Source organism: Protopterus annectens, chromosome 8.part1 (genome assembly GCF_019279795.1).
Source record: "Protopterus annectens isolate FY-2018-M chromosome 8.part1, PAN1.0, whole genome shotgun sequence".
Classification (NCBI taxonomy): Eukaryota; Metazoa; Chordata; order Ceratodontiformes; family Protopteridae; genus Protopterus; species Protopterus annectens.
The window spans coordinates 488,314,603-488,337,797 of NC_056742.1; the positions used below are offsets into that span (position 1 = coordinate 488,314,603).

Below are 23,195 nucleotides of genomic sequence, written 5' to 3' on the forward strand. Positions count from 1 at the left end.
GGGAGCAAAAAATCTGTTACGGAGAGAAAGGGAAAGAAGAGAGAAATGACATAAGTGGTTACTTTTGGAAAGGTAAAGCTGTAGCAATGAAAAAATAAATATAAATCTCAGACGATAGGAGAGATAAGAAGAAAAGTAATATTTTAAACAATAACTTAATATTTTAAACAATAACTTAATATTGCACTTGGAATCCTTGTTTGTTACTATTTGACTGTATTTGTAGCAAATTTTTCTGTGTAAGCTGTAGTAGCTGATTCATAGCATTTATAAGTGTTTGCTGTACCTGTTTCTGCCTGTTCTGTGAAAAAAAAAAAGAAAAAAAAAAAAATATCTCTTGTTTTTCCTGCTTTACTAGTTTAGTCCAGTTTCAGAGTTGCTGATTCCTGGGCTTTGGTTGTAGTTCCTGTGTACTGTTTCCTTGCCTTATTTGGGGGAGAGGAAGTTACCTTGCTTACCAGTGGGAGTGGGAAGCATTGAGCTGCCTTTTGTCCAGTTTTGTGAGGTTTCAGCCAGTAACTAGTAGTTTATTGGTCGTTTGGGCAGTTTCTAGCTTTTTCCAGCCCCTGGTATAACGCATGAACGTAAGCGCGATTTAGCGCGGGGCTGGCACTGTTGCACACTAGGGCAGCACCCGGTTAGGCAGGTTTAAACTATTCGGCTACCTAAAGTCCACTCTTCAAATTTTCCTTAAAACTACCTTCCTCGAACTATACTGCTGATCTAATCAGCTTATCCTAGAACTAAAAAGATCATCTCCACTTGACTCCAAGTAGACTATTCTCTATCTGTTAAACCTAGCACTTGCTCCTACAGTACTTATTACCTTGATACGGCACTCTTGTCATAGATAGTACCCCAAAAGGTAACCCCATTTCTCGGTCACCCGTCCCCTGAATCTTTTTAAAGTTTTTTGTCTATCCTTCTAGCATGTCGAGGGATCAGTTGCTAGTGTCCTCTCCTGCTCAGCTGGTGAACCTGGGAATACTGAGGCAATGTTACAATTGCCTCATGTACACAGACAACCCTCTCCTCCTCCCACAAAACACAAATACATGCGAGAGATGCAACTATCGGCCAAACTGGAGGCTGAGCTCTCTCAACACAGGACTGGCAAGACCAGTCAGGAGGAGAAGGTTACCACACACACTATAGACCCAGTCTCACATAGCACCATTACAACCTCAAATCATACACATAAACACACAAAGACATACTGGAGGATCTGATCAAAAATCTACCAAAACAGCAGAGGCCACCAAAGCAGACACCCAAACAACCACCACCTCAGAACACAACACCTGCAACACATAGACCTCACAGTCAGAGTGTCAAACAGTCACAGCCCTTAAGGCCAAACACAATGCCAGACACACTAGTCATTGGTGACTCCATAGTCAGACACACTGATGTCCCGCTCACCAGACTGAGTAAGGAAGGTCACAGTAAGCTGCCTGTCGGGCTAGAATCCGCCACATAGTCATTGTCCACGCTGGTGTAAGCGACCTGAGCCGTACCTCCTTGGACTACATGAAAAGAGACATTGAGGAGCTCTCTGACTATGTAGCCCAGGCAGGTATGACCCTGACCTTGAGCAGTATCCTACCTTCACCAAGAGTGATGCCACAATACAGAGATAAGATGATCAGCTTTAACAATTGGCTTAAACACTGGTGTCATTCAAAGGGGATCCATCTGTCTGCCTGGGATGACATGCTGGACAAGCCACCGGCTTGCACCTGTCACCCTGGGATTGGCAAAGGCTCTTGCCACCCCATAGTGCCTTTTAGGCAAGGCTCAAATTCTAAACCTACCACCCTAGAACACAAAAAGGAAAAAACTAAGGGTAATGCTGCTCAATGCCAGAAGTCTCAATCTCAAAGAGGCCCTTCTCAGTATGGAGAACATCGATGTCTGTGCTGTGACAGAAACCTGGTTCAAGGCTCCTGAGAGCACCCCAGCACTATCAGGTTTTACCTCATATCATGCGTTCGGCCCCAAAATCCGGACAATACCAAGAAAGGGGGTATCCATATTCATTAACACCCACACCTCAAGACTGGTGCATAAGCACGCGATGCATCGGAGACCATCCAGGTGCAATTAACCATAGGCAAGACTGCTCTGCAAATTGTAGCATGTTACAGGCCACCCTCACAAACTCAGGAACCTCACATGGCCTTCCTGAAAACACTAGAGGATAAATGTATCACCAAACACCATCATACTAGGTGACTTCAATTACCTAATATAGACTGGGAACACTACTCAAGCCCAAACACCCTAGCCCAAAAGTTCCTGGAATTCATAAACTCAAATGCCATGGAACAACTAGTCACCATCCCACAAGAGGAGATAACATACTTGATCTCATCATCACGAACATGGGAGCACAATGTTCAACACGGAAGTATACCCCTCACTGGTGAGATCAGATCAGTAACTAATCTCGCTGTAGGTCCTCATCCCACCCCACCTGAAATAAAAGACCACAGTAAAGAACTTCTCAAAGCCGACTTCACACTTCTAAAGACTAGTGTGGTCTCCTTTAAGGCCCCGAGCTGGTGGAAAACAGTACTCAAGCCGCTGAATCACTTACAGACGCCTTCTACCAGCACCTGCAGGACTGCATGGATAAGGCAATCCCAAACAAAACAAAGACTCTTAGCACCAAAGGCAAGCGTCCAGTCTGGTGGACCCCAGCCATAAACAAACTCTACAATAAAAGGAGGAAGCTACTACAAGATACAGCAAAATCCTTAAAAGGTAAGACACCCTTGATCACTATAAGTAAAAAACTAAGAGCTCTCATAAAATCATCCAAAGCAAATTTCGAGAGAAAAATAGCTAAAGACTCAAAAGACAATCATAAGGCCTTCTTTAGCTATGTTAGACACCTAGGAGGAAACTCCCAGATATGCTCAGAACTAGTTCAAAATGATGTGAAGATTACTGATCCTACAGACATTGCCAACATACTGGCTGACAGGTTCAGTGCAAACTCCTCCCCCCCAAAAGGAGAGATATCTATACCAAACGATTGCAGCCCCCAAACATCTCCAGCCCAAGTGAGAACTGCTCTCTCCAAAGCAAAAACACAGCATCCATGGGACCTGATGGTGTCCCGGCTGTGTGCTCCACGAACTCAATGAGGAATTAAACCCACAGCTAGGACAGCTGTTTAATCAAAGTCTTACCTCTGGATCCAGGGGTGGCGCACTGCAACTGTGGTCCCACTTCACAAAGGCGGTGCCTCCACCGACCCTGGAAATTACCGGCCCATTAGCCTGACAAGCCTTATCTGCAAAGCCATGGAGAGGATCATAATGGACCTCATAAATAAAGACATAGGAATTTGCAGACTTTGGATCCAACCCAGTTTGGCTTTGTCAAAGGCAGATCATGCCTTTTAAACTTGGTTGACTTCTTGAAACAGTCACCAAAGCCATTGGCGAGGAAAGGCAGTCCATACAGCCTACCTCGATCTGGCTAAGGCCTTGATACAATACCCCACTCGGGTATCATTGAAAACTCATCAGCTTAAATGTTAACCCATACATCACAAGATGGGTTGCAAACTGGCTGAGTGACAGAACCCACAGGGTCAGAGTTGCTGGCGCCATGTCAGACTCAAAACCTGTCACAAGTGGTGTCCCACAGGGCTCAGTCCTGGGCCCACTCTTGTTTGGCATCTACTTTTCCAAGTACAAGCAAACACAGGAGGGTTATGGCTGACAAAGTTTGCAGATGACTGCAAACTGGCCATAGTAGAAAACACATCTGACACAGATATCCTTCAGAAGGGTCTCACAGAAACGGATAACTGGTGCCAGAGCCACGGCCTGAAGTTAAATGCCAAAAATGCATAGTCATACCCTTTGGGAAAAACAAGGTTACCCCTAGCTACCAAATAGGTGGCAATCCACTGAGCACAGAAGAAGTTATCAGGGACCTGGGGACCCAGGTTGATAGTAGTCTGTCATTCGACACCCATGTAGCTAAAGTAGTTAGGAAGACTTTCTACATTGCCCACCTTATCATGAAGGATTCTCATCTAGATCAAGGGAGGTCATAGTCTCCTTTACTCATCACTCATCAGACCAATGATTGAGTACAATGCCCCATTTGGGATGTATCTGACCCGACACCTGCAGCAGCTGGAGAGGCCACAAAGTTCCTCACCAAAAGGATAAAGGGTCTCAAAAATCTGTCCTATGCTGCCCGACTGAAAGAACTCCAGCTCTATTCAGTTTGCTCAGAGGTGACCTTTGCCTAACATACAAGGCCATGTCAAACCCAGATTTGATGAATATGCTTCACCTCAAAAATCTAGATCCATCAGAGCCACAAGGCGGGAGACTTAAACCTCGACACGGCTATTAATAGGACGTGCTGGAGGGATAGATTCATTACCCAAAGACTCCCTATGCTGTGGAACAAAATCCCGGTACATGTGAGGCAGAGCACCTCGCTGGCCTTGTTCAAGAGAAATCTTGACCAATGGATGGGAGATCGCAGATATACCCCAGGGATTACCTCAGTGTCACTGCTCGACAGAGGCACAGCAAAATAATGGGTATAGTTCCCCATACTAAAGGGGTGGCGTAAGCCACAAAACGATGGGCTAGGCTTGTAAATGCCCTCGGGCAGATAGCCTAGTATAAACCTATGAACCTATGAACCTATGAATATGACTGGACAATCCAACAGCTCAGTGGAAGGACCAAATCTGCGAGAAGCAGCAAACTGAAGGGACCAGGGAGAAATACATTATGGGTAAGGGGAGTGATCAGAAACGGTCTTTGGTTGCGACGAGCTTAGTAACAGCTGAATCTGATCCGATTCTCAGATCCATAACCCATTTGTGAGGATGAGAAAAACTTGACAATATCAGATCTAAAATTGTCAACAATGGGGAAGGGGGTAAGAATATGGGTAGGCAGAGTCAGGTTAAAACTGAATTGTTCTGCTAACAGAGTGACTACATCCTTGGTTTCAACATGTGATGCTGTGGGGGAGCTCAGGGTACTGATCATCATTAGTCCTTAATTGTTTCATATAAATGAAGAAAGATTTGTAGTTAATTTTAGTATCTGTACAGACCCTAAGCTTGCACTTTGCTTTACATTTTCTAATAATGCTCAAGTCCCTTCCTGGTATGTTTGCGTGCAGCCCTGAGATGGGGGATGATATGGGGGGGGGGGGGTTCTTAATTATTACTGTTCTTTTGATAAGCAGCTTATCAGTATTCAGGTTATCTAAATCATCTAACAAAAATTATTCAGTTTGATATGCGACTTGTGCATGGTGTTGATCTGTGAAGATATCACTAGGGATCTATTAGCAATGAAGTTAACAGCTGACAGTTAGATTTGTTAAGGTTAATTTAGAACTCTAGAAGCTCTAAATAACAGTTGTGGATAAACTGCTGTAAAGCAACTGGGTTTCTGCAAATACAGATACTTCAGCAGCCACCAGATGTCCTGAAAGCATGACAGGTTCCTAAAGCTGGTATAGAGGGGTGAGCTCCCATTGCAATGAAAGCAGATATCAGGAACTACGAAATTATAAATGTGCTTGAGCTGCAGATAGGTCTGAGGTTCTAGTGTCGTACTATTTTGACTCCTAGGACTGAGTAGTGCCACCATAATGTCCGAATATTGTTCTACCTAATAAAAAGGGGACAGCAAAGGCTTTAGCCAGTATGTGGAAGCCCAGGTAAGAGAGATGTAAGCCATTCTTGTCAAAACAAATTCTTATCTACCTTCTTATCCCAGGCTGACATTCGCTGAATCCTCTTAAAATAAGAGCAATTATATTTTTATTAATTATTGTTGTTACTCATTTGTTGATAGGATGCACAAGTGCCCCTTTTCAGGGGTAATGGAGAGTACTGTCTGGATACGTGATTTTCAGAATCACATCATAGGCAAATAGAGGAGGAAAGAATCAAACCTTATACCTCAGACACAGGAAGCAGCTCACTGCAGTGTATGAACATGTACACAAATGCATGGATCTCGCCATACCCAATAGAACTAAGACCCTCTCCTCAAAATAAAGGAAGCCAATCTGGTGGTCCCCTGCCATAAACAAACTCTACAACAGAAGGAGAAAACTGATGCGGAATAAGGTGAAGTCCCAAGACTGGAAAAACTCCCTTATCAGCCTCAACAAAAGTTTGAGATCCCTCATCAAATCCTCTAAAGCTAGCTATGAAAACAGAATTGCAGCAGATAGTAAAGACAACCACAAGGCCTTCTATAGTTATGTAAAGAATTTCCATGGAAATACCAAGATTTCCAATGCTACCTCTCCTATACCGAGCCAACAGATATTGCAAATATACTGGCAGACAGATTCAGTGCTAACTTTACCCCCCTGCCCCCAGGGACCAATCACACCACCAGTAGACTACCAGGCACCCAGTATTACTGCTGCGCAGGTTAAAACAGCACTGTCCAAGGCCAAGAATACAGCTTCTATGGGACCCGACAGTGTCCCTTGGCTGTGTTCTACATGAACTACTGAGTGAACTGGCACCTCACCTGTGTGCCCTGTTCAATCACAGCCTCACCTCAGGCTTTGTCCCTACTGAATGGCACACTGCTACAGTTCTCTCTCTCCACAAAAGAGGAGTGACTACAGACCCCGGGAACTACTGCCCCATTAGCCTGACGAGTCTGATATGCAAAGCTATGGAATGCATCATCATGGACCTAATAAACAAGGATATAGGGAAGCTCCAAACATTGGATCCTACACAGTTTGGTTTTGTGAAGGGTAGATCATGCCTGCTCAACTTAGTCGACTTCTTTGAGTCGGTCACCAGTGCTGTGGATGAAGGTAAGGTGGTTCATACAGCCTACCTTGATCTGGCCAAGGCCTCTGATACCATTCCCCACTCAGGAATCATAGAAAAACTTACTAAACTAGGCATCAAACCCTATATCACTAGGTGGGTTGCAAACTGGCTCACAGATAGAACCCAGAGTGTGAAAGTAGCTGACTCCAAGTCAGACTGCTGACCAGTCATGAGTGGAGTCCCACAGGGTTCAGTCCTGGGTCCTCTCCTGTTTGGTATTTACTCCTCTGAAGTCCAGGCCAACACGAAGGGACTCTGGCTGACAAAGTTCGCAGATAATTGCAAGTTGGGAGCTATTAACTCCCCAAGTGATGTTGACATCCTACAGAAAAGGCCTCAATGAGACAAAGGACTGGTGTCAGAACCATGGCCTTAAAGCTCAATGCCAAACAATGTCGTCATCCCCTTTAAGAAAAACCTGGTTCCCCTGAATTACCACACTGATGGTAGTCCACTGAACACAGAAGGCATTATAAGAGATCTGGGAACACAGGTTGGCAGCAATCTCTGTTTTGGCCATCACGCTGCCACTGCGGTCAGAAAGTCCGATGTGGCACATCTCATTACCAAGGGTTTTGCATCCAGGAAGAAAGAGGTCATTGTCTCCCTCTACTCTTCCCTCATTAGGACAGTCATCAAGTACAATGCCCCATTTGGCGTATACCTCACTAGACACCTGCAACTGGAGAGGCCGCAAAATTACCTCGCAAAGAGGATGCTAGGCCTTAAACACTTGTCCTATATGGACAGACTCAAAAAACCAGCTATTCTCTGTCTCATATTGCCTACTTAGAGGCGATCTCTGGCTTACAAAGCCATGTCTGACCCAGCTCTGTTAGAAATGCTACATCTAAAGAAATCCCAATCCCTTCGCACCACACTCTCCAGAGACCTCAACGTCATTACCACAATCAACAGAACATGTTGGAGGAACAGGCTCATAACCTAGAGACTGCCCATGCTATGGAATAGTCTTCCCATACATGTCAAGCAGAGCACTTCACTGGCCCTCCAAGAGAAATCTTGAATGGATGGGAAATAAAAAAAATTCACGCCGGGATCACTCCATTGGCTCTACTCGACAGAGGCACTAGGAACTAAGGTTGGTGGCATGATACCAGGGTAATCCTATGAGCTAGGCTTGTAAAGGCTCCAGGGCCATTAGCCTAGTACACACCTATGAACCTATTAACAGCCCAGAATCGTAACCCTTCATGCCACTTAGCTGACTCAAAGCCAGTTATCTTGCTTGGTATGTAGGCATCATTCTGAGTAAAACAAATAAACTACTCAAGAGCAGCATCTTTCTTGCCTCTTAACACATGCATATTAAATTCAGTTCTCTTTCTCTGCAAGTCCCTCTGTGTGGAGCAGCCACAGACTACCATTAGGTTGCAGTCATATCCATTTGGTTTAAGTGACCTTGGGGCCCTTGTCACATCAATAGTCCTAGTACTATTCAAGTAGCCAACAGTCAACCACTACCGTCCACTGGTTAGCGTGGAATATCTATGTTTAGCTATATAGAGTCACCTAAGGCTAAATACTCAGTGTGGAAGCAGACTTGGTAGGCTTTATAAACTTACGCCTGCTTTACTGATGTCTCCTATGTGAGATGTGTCAATTTCAGGAATGTTTAAGGGGATAGGGAGCAGTTGTTTTTTTATGCTGAAGGTTGTAATATTTTTGAGTGGCTACTGGTGGATCTTTAGTACATTTTCTTTACAACCACAGCGCAAGTATGTTGCGACTGATCTGGACATACAACGCTCACAAATACTGTGCTGATGAGAAATTTGCCCACATTTCTTAAAGACCATTTCTCACAAGTTTTCTATCATTTGTCAGAAGCTGTGAACACAGCTGATGAGCATAAGGTGTCTGCTACTTCTGCAGAACCAGAAAATACCTCATGGAATTAGACTGACTACAGATGGGATGAAAGCAGACTTAAGCCATGTTACCAGACAATGAAGGATGGGGGGGGGGTACTAATATAGCAGAGGTATGCCAATGGCTGAAGTACTTGGGGATATAGTCTGAGATTGGGTTAGATGGCAGCTAATTTTGCGAAACGTGGTAAAAAGATGTAATTGGGCTACATTGCTAATGTCAGACAATTAATTTGTATCATTATGACCCTTAGTACTATACTGGTCACTTGCACAAATGGCAGAACAAATGCTAGGCACTAAACGCTACAGCTTTAACTTATACCAGAGAACTAACATTAAGCACCAACACTAAACTGGTAAAACCACAGGTAATTTTTAAGATCAATTATATTAAATTCTGGACACAGTGGCTACAGTAATTTACTGCAGAATGACGAATAATCCTTAGGATAGAACTGCTAATGTTATACAGCTAATAATAATAGTCATTAAGCACTAGCAAGGTACTGCATTCCACCACAGCAATTTTTAGGCACTGATCTTTATATATATAAAAAAAAAAAAAAAATATGCAATCTTGGTGCAGCTTTCTTCTGATAGATGCCCTGGGTAAGGCTCTCATGGTGATGAGCAGTCTCGTACCAGAAACTGCTTGCATATGTTGTCTTGGTAACACTACAGCAAACCATCATGACAGTGTCAACACACACACACAAAATGGTCACAAATTTAATTGAAAAGCTTCAGACACAAACAGGAAACAGACCAAGTAAGGAAGTCCCACACACAAATCAAATGCAGACTGCTAGTAATCAACACCCCCGCCAATACTTCTCTCACCAAGATTTAAAACAACAACAAACAGCACTAACCCCAAGCTGTCTGCAAAGCATCAGTTTTCTAACTTTCTAGTGATTACTTGTCTGAGAAGTCTGGTAAAATGACTTTCTACTCCTTTTCTCACCAACAGCAAAATAGAAGCACTAATTCCGAGCCGATTCTGAGAGATGCAAGTATTTAAGAGTCAGTGTAGAGACTCTGTCATGAGCCTCATCCAAAAATGCTACCAAATGTGCATTACAGCCTTATTTGTTTAGGCATGGCTTAACATGTAAATATGTATTAACTAAATCTGCAAGAAACAGACATTTTCCTCACACAGTAACTGATCAATTAAATACCGAAAGGACTGCCTTCAAGACTTCCTATTAAATAAAGGCAATGCAAACTCAGGGACTCTAGAAGGACCTGACAAAAGCAACAATACAACAGCAGAAAGTTATCAGGTTTGATTCCTACCTTCTGCGAATGGCAGAGTCGAGAACCCAGGGTATGTTTGTAGCGCCAAGAACCAAAATGCCATCATTATTATTCCCAACGCCTGTGTGGGTGAGCAAAAGAAAAGTTACTGTGGAATGGGGACCGGAGAGCTCTTCGTCACTGTACTTTGGAAACAATTCACAATTAAAATTTTAACGGTAATTTGCTGTACTTAATCCGCTACAGAATGAGCTGTAAATGTATTTTTAGATTATATTCTTATGCCAAAAAATTTAACTTTCATAAACTTGTAGTTAGTGCCAACTACGCAATCTCTCATCTCAGAAGCTTGCTAGTTCACCCTAACTGTAACCCAGCACTCACCTGCAGATCAAGAAATAATACACACTGGCACTGCATATTTGTACGAGACATAAGAACATACACCTGTCTGACTTAAAGGTAGCTCAAATAGCAGTAGACGATGGAAGGACCACATCCACATGGAGATGGCAGTACAGCAGCCCTGATCCAGCAAGAAGCATTTAGATCAACTGATGACCTAAAATGTCTTAAAATACCTTTGAAACTGACAGTAGAAGCAGCCCTTCTAGCACCATGTGGTTTTAATGACATCATTTGCCATTAGGCAGCTGGCTAACTCTTGATAAAACAAAATGCTCCTGGCAATCCACACAGAAAATGTATGCTTGGCAAATGAAAAGGACCCCCTCCCTGCAGCAAAAACAAAGGAAACAGCTAGTCATCATCCTAAACTGCCTCCTCCTTGAGCAGATCCTGAGCTGTCACTGCATGTCCAGACATGACGATACTTCCACCCCTACACCTGATATCACAAAGAAAACAGTGACATTAATGGACTGGTTCATGATCATCTCTGGAAAAAAGTGTGGGCTTATTCTAATGGATACCCCATCCTTGTGAAAAATTTGGTTCCTTGTATGTATGTGCCTGGCACACAGCCATGAGATGTGCAAAGGTGATGGCTACCAGAAACATTTTCCAAAATGAATTCAACATCACCAAGCCAGAAGATACAAAGGATGGCGAATCCTCTCTATTGTGAAGTTCAGGTTCCAGAGAGGGAGGAAAGTACAGTTGTGTGCCCTTACCATAAATGTAGATGTTCAAGTGTATTCACTGTCGCAGTATACATAAAGTACAGTTGTGTGCCCTTACCATAAATGTAGATGTTCAAGTGTATCCACTGTTGCAGTCATCACATTTGTGTTATCTGCTTGCAGTAGCCCTCAATTGGCCTGATCAAAGTCTTGGGTCCTGCATTGGTTGCTGTCTCATCTTCCATGACATTAGGCAGTCAGGGGTATAAAGCATGCAGCTGACACCATTATATCAGTTTTCCTTGCCCCAGACGTCAGGTGCCCCCATAATGGGAAGCAATTATACATACAAGGTTACACATCCAACAAAAAAGCAAATGCACCAAAAAGCTTTAAGCAAAGTAAACAAGAATAGAAGTATAGACAATAGAAGTCATGGGGACTGGAGGGAGGGTAACAGACTGCAACAGTGAATACACTCGAACATATACATTAATGGTAAGTGTACGCAACTGTACTATCTTCGTGTTTCACTGTTGCAGTCATCACATTTAGGTAGATTCCCAAAGCGAAGGATGGGAGGAGGAAATTATACAGCATTAGGACCAGCTATAAGGCCCTGAAAGACTGCAGTGGCAAAGCCAGCTCTGGATTTAGAGAAAATTGGCAAATGGTAATGCTTGGTGAAGGTATGTACAGAACTCCAGGTAGCAGCTTCTAGGATGTCCCTGGTAGGGACACCTCTGAGAAAGGCTGTAGAGGTAGATGCAGCCCTATGTGGTCTTATCCCCTGTGGGGTAGGTTTTCCATGGTGCTTATAGCAGAAATAAATGTAATGGCCTATCCATGTAGAAATGGTTTGCTTTGAAATGGCCTTCCCCTCTGCCCCTGCAGCAAATGCAACCAGCAGCTGTTCAGATTTCCTGAAAGGTTTAGTCCTGGTCCAAGTAAAATCTAAGTTGTCTGTGCACATCTAAGGAGTGCAGTATTCGTTCCCCTTTGTTCTGTGGATTAGAAAAGAAGGTTGGCAAATGAATGGACTGATTAAGGGCCACACTGGATACCACGTTGGGCAGAGGGATTGGTTCTAAGGGGCACCCTGTCTGCATGAAAGATGACGAAAGGCTCCACTGCCATGAGGGCCTGTAATGGACACCCTTCTTGCTGATGTGATGGCTAAAAGGAAGGCTGTTTTCCAAAAAGGTTCATAGGTTGGTACTAGGCTATCGGCCCTAGGTCCTATACAAGCCTAGCCATAACAATTCTTTGGCTATTTCTTCCCACATTATTTACTTCCCTGGTCCTCTGGTGGAATTTTAACTCTACATTTGCAGCTGGCTCAAAAGGAGGTAGAGTGAGTTTTCTCAATACAAAGTTAAGGTCCCAGGCTGGAGTAGGGGATCTCCTGGGTGGTCTTAAGTTTTTGGCCCCTCTGAGGAACTGCTTCAGCAGTGGATGAGATAAGAGGGGTGGTTCTGTGTTGTAATGAGCTGAAATGCCTAAGGCATGCATTTTGATGGAGGAAAAGGAAAGGCCCTTGTGAAGCATCTCAGTTAAATATTAAAGAATCTGAGGTAAATTGGGTGCTGCTGTGCACATCCCAAGTTTGGTTCCAGGAACAGACTCTCTTCCATTTTTCAGCCTAGGATTTTCTAGTACTAGGCCTCCTTGCCTCCAGAATGACATCATCACTTGCTTCCTGAGGGATAGTAACGGAGAGATCAAGTAATTAGCCAGGCTGCACGGTTCAGGGTTTGAAGCTGTGGGTGCAGAATCTGGCCCTCCTGCTGTAACGGCAGGACAGGGGTCTGAGGCAGGTGCCATGGTGCTAGCAGTGACACACTGCGCAAAAGGGGGTACCAGTGTTGGCGTGGCCAGTCTGGTACAATCAGTATTGTTCTTGGTTTGTCTTGTTTGATCTTTAGTAGTACCTTGGCGAGGAGAGGCATAGGGGGAAAGGCATAAACTGAAGGACAGGGCATCCACTTTCCAAGCTTGTTTGTGGGGAATCCTTGTGCAGAATTTGTCCAACTGGTAGTTCTGGGGGGGGGGGGGGGCAAACAGGTCTATCTCTGGGATTCCCCAGTTGTTTCTCAACATGCTGAATATCTTTGGTTCCAGTTTCCACTCGTGTGGGTACATGAGATTTCTGCTTAGTTCATCTGCCAGTGTATTTAGCTTTCCTGGCAAGAATTGAGCCTGTAGGTGCACTTGGTAGCTCAAGGCTGTGTTCCACAAAGCCATGGCTAGTCTGCAGAGAGGGTACGAGTGGGCCCCCCCCCCTGCTTGTTTATGTGCCACATAACAGTGGTGTTGTCGGTCTTTACCATTAATTATCCTGGAAGAATGTGGTCCTTGAAGGCTGTCGGAGCATTCTGTACCGCTAACATTTCGTTTTGATTTGTAAACACAAAAAACGAAGTAGCTGTAATCTTCTCAAGACTTTAATGTTAGCGCATTCGTCTAAAATAATGCGTAGACGTCTTCAGACATCCCTCTCCCACAATGCTATAGTTTTTATACATTCATTAATTAGTTAATCACTGATTTAATTAAACAATCAAGTATGCAAATGTTTTAAACTGAATAAATCCAACCAAGAAGGGACTCGTAGAACAAACACTGAAGTTGTCATACACACAAAATCATGCTTAAAAACCTACATACTTGATACCTGATTCAGGGCCCAGGTTTTTGACAACATATTCACTGAATGCAAAAATTATTTCTAAGATTTTATGTAAGAACTGGGCCCCAATTTCAGAAGATACCCATATTTGTAGAAAACTGGATGGCCCTCTGCATATAACATACCGACGAGGACAAAATTTAAAGAATATCCTAGAATTTCAAAGTGAAATAACTAATAGATGTTTTGGCATGTATGTGGTAGATGCCAACACATTAAAGATGGGAATAAATTTACTATTAGAGATACAGAATACTTAGTAGCGTTGTTGCCTCACAGTAAGACGTTGTCCTGTTCGATTCTCAGCTAGAGCGTCTTCTGTGTGGAGACATGCGTGAATGGGCGTACCTTCGTTGAAGGTTGTGTGTCAGAGCTGGCAACTCGGCACGCAAAAATCTACTGCCAATCATTAGCGGACCGGAGTTCCGCTGTGGCGACCCCTAACTGGGAAAAGCCGAAAGACGCAACAACAAGTGAGAGGGGAGTGTGTGTGAATCTAAAGGGATTGTCTACGTTGCACTATGTCAACAGTGCCAATCTTTCTACATAGGAAAAAAGGACAGTTGTGTACACTTACCATAAATGTAGATGTTCGAGTGTATTCACTGTTGCAATCATTACATTTGGGTAATCTGCTGGCAGGTTGCCCGCAGTAGGCCTGAATTCCAAAGTCATGGTCTGGAGTCAGTTGCTGTCTTCCCTGAGGTCAGTGTGCCAGGGGTATAAAAGATGCAGCAGGCGCCATTTTCTTCAGTTTTTCTTGCCCCAGATGTCAGGTACCCCCAAAAAGGTAGGCTTAAAAATTCTAATTATAAAAAAGCATGCACATAACTTTCATCTACAAGCAAATACACCACATAGGTTGTATAGAATAGAGAAGTACAGATAAGTCCAAGCAATGAAAGGGGGATGGTGGGAGGGTAACCTGGACTGCAACAGTGAATACACTCGACCATCTACATTTATTGTAGGTACAGAACTGTACTATGTTCATCATGTTTCACTGTTGCAGTCATTACACTTGGGTTGAATCCCAAAGCTGAGGTTGGGTGGCTGGGCCTAAATAGAATTAGGAGTGGCTATGAGGCCCTGCAGAACTGCAGTGGCAAAGCCAGCTCTGGAATTAGAGTAAAGAGGTAAGTGGTAGCGCTTTGTAAAAGTGTGCACTGAAGTCCAGGTTGCAGCCTCCAAAATGTCCTTGGTTGGTACTCCTCTAAGGAAGGCTGCTGAAGTGGCTGCTGCTCTGGTAGAATGTGGCCTAATGCCCTTAGGCACTGATTTGCCATGTTGTGAATAGCAGTAACGAATGCAGTGGCCTATCCATTTTGAAATAGTCTGCTTTGAAATAGCTTTTTCTTGCGATCCTGCAGCATATGCCACTAAGAGTTGCTCAGTCTTTCTGAAAGCTTTAGTTTTGTCCAAGTAAAAGCGTAGCTGTCTGTGTATGTCCAAAGAATGCAGAAGTCTCTCCCCCTTACTCTGCGGGTTTGCATAAAACGTAGGCAAATGAATGGTTTGGTTAAGAGCCACACTGGACACTACCTTAGGCATAAATGTTGGGTTTGTCCTTAGAGAAACCCTGTCCGGATGAAAAATAATGAAAGGTTCCACAGCCATTAGTGCCTGTAACTCAGACTCTTCTTGCTGAAGTTATTGCTAGGAGAAGAGCTGTTTTCCGTGATAAGTATTTTATGCCAGCTGTATTGGCTGGCTCAAAAGGTGGCAGTGTGAGATTTTCCAAGACAAAATTGAAGTCCCATGCAGGTATTGGAGTTCTCCTTGGAGGTCTTATGTTTTTGCCCCTCTGAGATACTACCTTAGCAGTGGATGAGAAAAAATAGGTGGGTCCGTATTGTAATGAGCTGAAATGGCAGAGGCATGGATCTTAATTGATGAGAAGGATAGGCCTTTGTCCAGCATCTCAGTTAGGTATTGTAAAATCTGAGGAATATTTGGTACAAGCGTGTCAATTCCTTGTGCCTGGTTCAAAGCAAAGAATCTCTTCCATTTTTCTGCATAAGATTTTCTGGTACTGGGCCTCCTGGCCTCCAAAATAACATCCATAACTGCTTTAGAGAGAGGTGTGCTCTGAATGGTTACATTATCTGCCATACCGGCAGATTTAGGGTTCTGAGTTGGGTGTGCAGGATCCGACTGTTTTGCTGCGTCAGCAAATGAGGGATTTGAGGTAATGTCTAGGCTGGGCCTTGAGACAAGCTCTTTAGGATTGGGTACCAGTACTGGCGCAATCAGGATCATTTTTGGCTTCTCTAGTCTGACCTTTAGAAGTACCATGGGGAGGAGAGGCAGAGGGAAGGCATATACTGTAAGCGCTTTCCAGCTGAATGAAAGGGCCTCCACTTTCCATGCGTGTTTGTGATAAGTCCAAGTGCAGAATCTCTGTAGCTGGCAGTTGAGGGGAGGCAAATAGATCTATGTCTGGGCATCCCCATGTCCCTGTTATCATGCTGAAGATTTCTGGATCTAGTTTCCACTCGTGAGGATCCATGAGATTTCTGCTTAGTTCGCCTGCCAAAGTATTTGTCTTTCCTGGCTGAAATTGTGCTTTCAGGTGTACTTGATAAGTCAATGCTGTGCTCCAAACAGTCATGGCTTGTCTGCAGAGGGGGTAGGAATGTGTGCCTCCTTGTTTATGTACCACATGACTGTAGTATTGTCCGTCTTTATCAGCAGTTGTCCCGGATGAAGTACGTCCTTGAAGGCTGTCAGGCCATTCTGTACAGCTAGCATCTCTTCTTGATTGATATGAAGATGCATTTGGCTTGTGGGCCATGCACCCTGAAAACATTTTCCTGCCATGTGTGCCCCCCAAGCATAATCTGATGCATCTGTTGTTAGTGTCTGCCTGGCTGTGGGTAAAGTGAATGGCTGTCCCTTGTTGTGGTGACAGGCCTGTGCCCACCATCGAAACTCCTGTTGCAGGCAGGGAATGAGAGCAATTAATGTTTCCAGGCTGTGGCAATGTTGAGTCCAAACACTTTTTACATACCATTGTAGTTTCTTCATATGCAGTCTTGCATATGGAATTAGCAGAATGCAGGATGCCATGTAGCCCAGAGCCTGCAGAATTTTTCTTGCAGATAACTGGGTCTTTGTTGCCATGCTTTCAAAGTAAGAAGTCAGTTGCCTTTGTTTGTCTGGTGTGAGATAAGCCATCTGGGCAGTTGTATTTAAGCTTGCACCCAGGAATATTATCTCTTGAGAGGGTACTTGTTTTGATTTCTTCTCGTTTACTGTGTACCCTAGGCAAATTAGTAATCTTTTTTACAAACGCCATATGCTTTAGTAGAATGGCTTTGGTCTCTGCTTGAATAAGGCAGTCGTCCAAGTAGGGATATATTTGAATTCCTCTGTCTGCAAAATGCAATTACTGGTGTCAGGCATTTTGTGAAGACCCTGAGCGCAGTAGGTAAGCCACAGGGCAGTGCAGAGAATTGGTAGTGCATTGAGCCAGCTATGAATCGGAGGTATCTTCTGCAAGATTGTCTGATTGGGACATGCAGGTATGCTTCTTTGAGGTCCAAACTTACAAACCAAGAATTCTTGCCCAGCATGGGCAGAAGCTGCTGAAGAGTCAACATTTTGAATTTTGAAAAGTCCAGAAAAGTATATAGAATAGACAGGTCCAGAATTGGTCTCCAGGTTTTGTCCTTTCTTGGTACTAAGAAAAGTCTTCAGTAAAATCCTTGTCCCTGCTTTTGTTGTGGTACTGGCTGAATAGCCCTCATGTCCACGAGACAAAACTTTTGTGCCTCTGCCCATTGATTGTGTGGCAGGTCTGGCATACCTTTTGCCTTTGGAAGGGTGTGAAAGTGGAACCTGTAGCCCTGAGAGACTATATTTAAGACGCATTTGTCCTGGGTGATCATGTGCCAATTTTGTGGGAAAAGTGCTAGCTTTCCCCCTAAGGGTGCTGCCAAAAGATAAGTGCTTGGCATTGGCAGAGGGAAGTCATTGGGACTGTTTCCTATAAGGCTGTGATTTGTCTTCTCCACTTTCGGAGGTAGAAGCACCCCACTGTTTGGGCCTGTATGAGCCTTGGGGCTGTTGTCTGCCTCTAGGGCGTCTGTATCTGCCTCTTTGTGGCCTGTCTGACACGGCAAAGGACCAATTCTTAGAAGGCCAGTTCCTGCTAAATGTGGGTGGCTGTACCTGTAAGAAATCCTTTGCTGTCTGCATTGATTTAGCTTTATCCTCCATTTTCTTCAACACCTCTTCTGCCTTAACACCAAACAAAGTATCATGCTGTAATGGAGCATCCAATAATTTTGCTTTAACACGATCAGGCAGATTCTGTTCCTTTAACCAAGCATGCCTTCTAATGACAGAACCTGTAACTGCGGCCCTGCAAGAGGCCTCCAGTGAATCAAAACCACATTGCAAAGTATGCTTTCCCACTTGTTCAGCTGCATGCAATAAATCCTGCATTTCCTTGTTTTCAGAGCATTCAGAATTTGTCAACATTTTCTGCTTTAACAGTGACATTAAATATTACTGATATTTAAGCATATGAAAATGACAATTGAAAGCCCTTACAGCCAAGGTAGCAGAAGTGTAAACTTTTCCCCCCCCATCTGTCCAGTGCTCTTGAATCCCTATCGGAGGGGACAGGGTTTTTTGCAATACAGGCCTTGACCCCTTTGGGACTCAGAGATATAGTTTCTGGGTCAGCAGCAGGGTTTTTGTACAGAAATTTATGAGAATCTGGAACCCTGTAGTATCTGTTTGGCTTAACAGGTGCAGGAGGTAGAGAGTCGGGAGACAGTCCGGACTCCGAAAATACATCACCTATAAAGTCTAGAACAGGTGGAATAGCAAGAGGTCTGTGCTGAGGCAGTAAAAGAAAGTCTCTGAGCCTTTTCTTAGAGTCTGAATAATCTTGGCTCTCCCAGTGGAAATGCTCCCTCATGGTATGCAGGGTTTCCCCAAAGGAATAATCCTCAGGAGGAGAAGCTGAAGGAATAGATTCTTCAGCATCAGAATCCTCATTGGGAGGAATAGGATATCCCTGCTCTGAAGAGGAGTCAGAGGAAATAGAAACCTGATCAGAGGAATCATTCAGTGTCCTGCCTAGGCCTTTTATCAGAAGGAGGATGGGAACCCCTGATCAAAGTAATTAGGTCTTCGGCCATTTTGAGAATCTGTTTCTTAGGCATGGAAGTCTGTCCTGGAGAATGTTGTACTTGTTTCCTTGTCTTTAAAACGGTTTTAGTCTTTGTCTTGGATGCTGAAGTTGGCTTGATATAAAGCTGAGTAGGTCTGAAAACACCCTCAGAAGCTGATGCCTGCTCAGTGGCTCCTGACCCATTTGAGGGATTAGTTTCCGAAGGCCCAATACCTTGAGTATCCAGAGGCCTAGTTGTCTCCACGTGGGAGTCAGAGGCGGCCTGTGGCTCTGAGGTAGCGTGTGTCAGGGGCTGCGAAAGTGCCTCACTGAGAACCGGCAACTGGCCTACAAGAGGCTTTGTCGGTTTTGGACCTCGGATGCCTGTCCTTTTCTTTGCACTTTTTATGAACTCCGGTCGTCGGCTGTTCCGACGGCATTATATAGTTAAACCTATGGCCAAAGTAATGAAATGCAAAATCATACAGACACTTAATAGTGCGTTGGTTAAATCTAGCACAAAACCGACAACTAGCAATGTCGTGGTCAGGGCATAGGCAAAGAATACAGTAAGAATGAAAATCCTTATGAGGTATTTGTTTCCCACAAGAAATACAATTGTTAACTTTTTCTGACATCGGTCTGGAGCAAGAAAAAGGTTTCCCCATCGGGGTACTTAGCTTTATTGAAGACTTCGGATCTGAAATTCAATTTAGAAATATCAAGAGTCGGCCGACCGGCACTTGCGAACTGCTTTTGCTTCGGGCACCGCGCGGCAAGAAAGACTGAAGAAAATGGCGTCGGCTGCATCTTTTATACCCCTGGCGCACTGACGTCAGGGAAGAGGCGACAGCAACAGACTCCGGACCAAGACTTTGGAATTCAGGCCGACTGTGGGTAGCCTGCCAGCAGGATAACCCAAGTGTAATGACTGCAACAGTGAAACATGATTATCATGCAGCCGATGCCATTTTAATCAGTTTTTCTTGCCCCAGATGTCAGGTGCCCCCAAATGGGGAGCAAAAAATCTATACATACATACATATATATATATATATATATATATATATATATATATATATATACACACACACATTTAATATAGAACACAAAAAATGTACCTCCAACTGAAAACAAATACACCAAAAAGGCTTTTGAGGATAGTAAAAGAAAGAAGAGGTATAATAATAAAGGAGAAATAGGGGGCTGGCGGGTGGGTAACCAGGACTGCAACAGTGAATACACTCAAACATCTACATTTATGGTAAGTGTACACAACTGAACTATGTTCTTCGTGTTTCACTACTGCAGTCATTACATTTGGGTAGAATCCCAAAGCTATGGATGGGAGGATGGACTTGTACAGCATTAGGAGCAGCTATAAGGCCCTGCAGTACAGCAGTGGCAAAGCCTGCTCTGGATTTAGTAAAGAGAGGTAAATGGTAATGTTTGGTGAACATATGAACTGAGCTCCAGGTAGCAGCTTGTAGAATGTCTCTGGTAGGAACCCCTCTGAGAAAAGCTGCAGAAGTCTATGCAGCCCTGGTGGAATGGGATCTGATCCCCTTGGGGACAGGTTTACCATGGTGCATGTAGCAGAAACAAATACAATGGCTTATCCATTTTGAAATAGTCTGCTTTGAAATAGCCTTTCCCTCTGCCCCTGCAGCAAATGCCACCAATAATTGCTCAGATTTTCTTAGAGATTTTGTCCTAAGTAGAATCTTAGTTGTCTCTGTACATTTAATGAATGCAGAATCCACTCCCCCTTGTTCTGTGGATTTGGGAAAAAAGTTGGCAGATGAATGGTCTGATTAAGGGCCACACTGGATACCACCTTAGGCATAAAGAATGTACTGGTCCTGAGGGCCACCCTGTCCGGATAAAAGATAATGAAAGGCTCCACTGCCATGACAGCCTGTAGTTCTGAAATCTTTCTAGCTGAAGTGACTAAAAGAAAAGCTGTTTTCCAAGAGAGAATTTTTATGTCTGCAGTAGCAGCTGGTTCAAAAGGAGGAAGGGTGAGTTTTTCCAGCACAAAATCGAGGTCCCATGCAGGAGTTGGTGCTCTCCTGGGAGGTCTCAAATTTTTGGCCCCCCCTGAGGTACTGCTTTAGCACTGGATGAGAAAAGAGAGGAGGCTCTGTGTTGTAATGAGCCGAAATGGCAGAGGCATGGATCTTTGTGGAAGAAAAGGATAGGCCCTTATGAAGCATCTCAGTTAAATATTGCAGAATCTGAGGAATATTGGGCATTGCTGTGTTTATTCCTTGTGCTTGGTTCCAGGCACAGAATCTTTTCCATTTATCAGCATAAGATTTTCTATTACTAGGCCTTCTAGCATCCAAAATGACATCCATCACAGGTTTACTGAGAGATGTGACTGGTGACATTAGTTGATTAGCCATGCTGCAAGATTCAGAGTTTGGAGCAGAGTGTGCAGAATTTGATAGTTCTGCTGAGACAGTAGATAAGGTGTCTGAGGCAGGTGGCACGGAGGTAGGTGTGATATATTGTGTAAGAGGGGGTACCAGTGTTGGCGAAGCCAGTCTGGAGCAATCAGAATCATTTTTGTTTTTTCCTGTCCGACTTTTAGTAAAACCTTCGAAAGCAGAGGCAGAGGGGCAAAGGCATAGACTGCTATGTTTTTCCCGCTGAAGGACAGAGCATCCACTTTCCAAGCATTTTTGTGATGAATTCTTGCACAGAATTTGTTCAACTGATAGTTTTGGGGAGAGGCAAAAAGATCTATGTCTGGGCTCCCCCATCTTTGTGTCAACATGCTGAAGATTTGTGGATCCAGTTTCCATTCGTGTGGGTCCATAAGATTTCTACTTAGTCTGCCAGAGTATTTTCCTTTCCTGGCAGGAATTGAGCTTGTAGATGTATTTGGTAAGTCAAGGCTGTGTTCCACAAAGCCATGGATAGTCTGCAAAGGGGGTAGGAGTGGGTACCCCCCTGCTTGTTTATGTACCACATAACTGTGGTGTTGTCCGTCTATCAGTAGTTGTCCTGGATGAAGAAAGTCCTTGAAGGCTGTCAGAGCATTCTGTACAGCTAGCATTTCGTTCGGGTTGACATGTAGGTGCATGTGAATTGGGCTCCATTCGCCCTGAATGCATCTCCCTGCCAGATGGGCGCCCCAAGCACAATCTGATGCGTCTGTAGTCAGAGTTTGGGTGGCAGGGGGTGGAATGAATGACAGTCCCTTGTTTTGAGGACAGGCCTCTGCCCACCATAGGAACTCTTGTTGCAGGCAAGGAATGCTAGGAATCATTGTTTTCAGGCTGTGACAATGTTGACTCCATAAGCTTTTTAGGTACCACTGAAGTTTCCTCATATGCAGTCTTGCACATGGAATTAGTAGAATGCAGGAAGCCATGAACCCCAAGGCCTGCAGAATTTGTCTTACAGATAGCTGGGTCTTTGCGGCTACTTGTTTGAAGCATGTCATCAACTGTATTTGCTTGTCTGGCGTGAGGTGAGCCATCAGGGCAGTTGTATTCAAGCTTGCACCCAGGAATGTAATTATTTGAGAGGGTACCAACTGAGATTTCTTTTCGTTGATGGTATACCCTAGGCATGTTAGAAGCCTTTTTACAAAAGCCAGATGTTGTAGAAGAGTGTCCTTGTTTTCTGCCTGAATTAGATAATCGTTTAGATAAGGATAAATTTTAATGTTTCTTTGTCTGCAGAATGCAATTACTGGTACCAGGCACTTTGTGAAGACCCTGGGCTCAGTAGATAAGCCAAAGGGCAGTGCAGAGAACTGGTAATGCAAACAGCCTGCTTTGAAGTGGAGGTATCTTCTGCAAGATTCCCCGATTGGGTTATGCAGGTAAGCCTCTTTTAAGTCTAGAGTTACCAACCAGGCATCCTTGCCTAGCATAGGCAGTAACTGTTGTAGAGTCAGCATCCTGAATTTTGGAATGTCCAGGAAAGTATTTAGAATGGATAAGTTCAGAATTGGACACCATGATTTGTATTTTCTGGGTACCAGAAAAAGTCTTGAATAAAAACCTTGTCCTTTTTTCTTTTCTGGTACTGGTTGAATAGCCCCCATATCCATGAGGGACATAACTTGTTTCTGGGCCTCTGCCCACTGATTTGGAGGCAGATCTGGCCATCCATTTGGAAATGGGAATGTGTGGAAATGAAATCTGTATCCCTGGGATACTATATTTAAGACCCACTTGTCCTGGGTAATTAGATGCCAATTTTGTGCATGAAGTGATAGTTTTCCCCCCAAAGGGGCTGCCAAAAGATAAGTGTTTGGAAA

General features: G+C 44.0%; 1 protein-coding gene across 1 annotated transcript in view; it reads right to left on the minus strand.

Annotated features, from left to right (window-relative positions):
- Window positions 1–23,195, minus strand: part of VPS4A (vacuolar protein sorting 4 homolog A) — an 801,876-nt gene that overhangs the window by 358,241 nt on the left and 420,440 nt on the right. Inside the window, exon 6 of the mRNA XM_044081635.1 lies at window positions 10,059–10,141. Coding sequence (XP_043937570.1) covers window positions 10,059–10,141 — 83 coding nt within the window. The remainder of the gene's footprint in view (window positions 1–10,058; window positions 10,142–23,195) is intronic.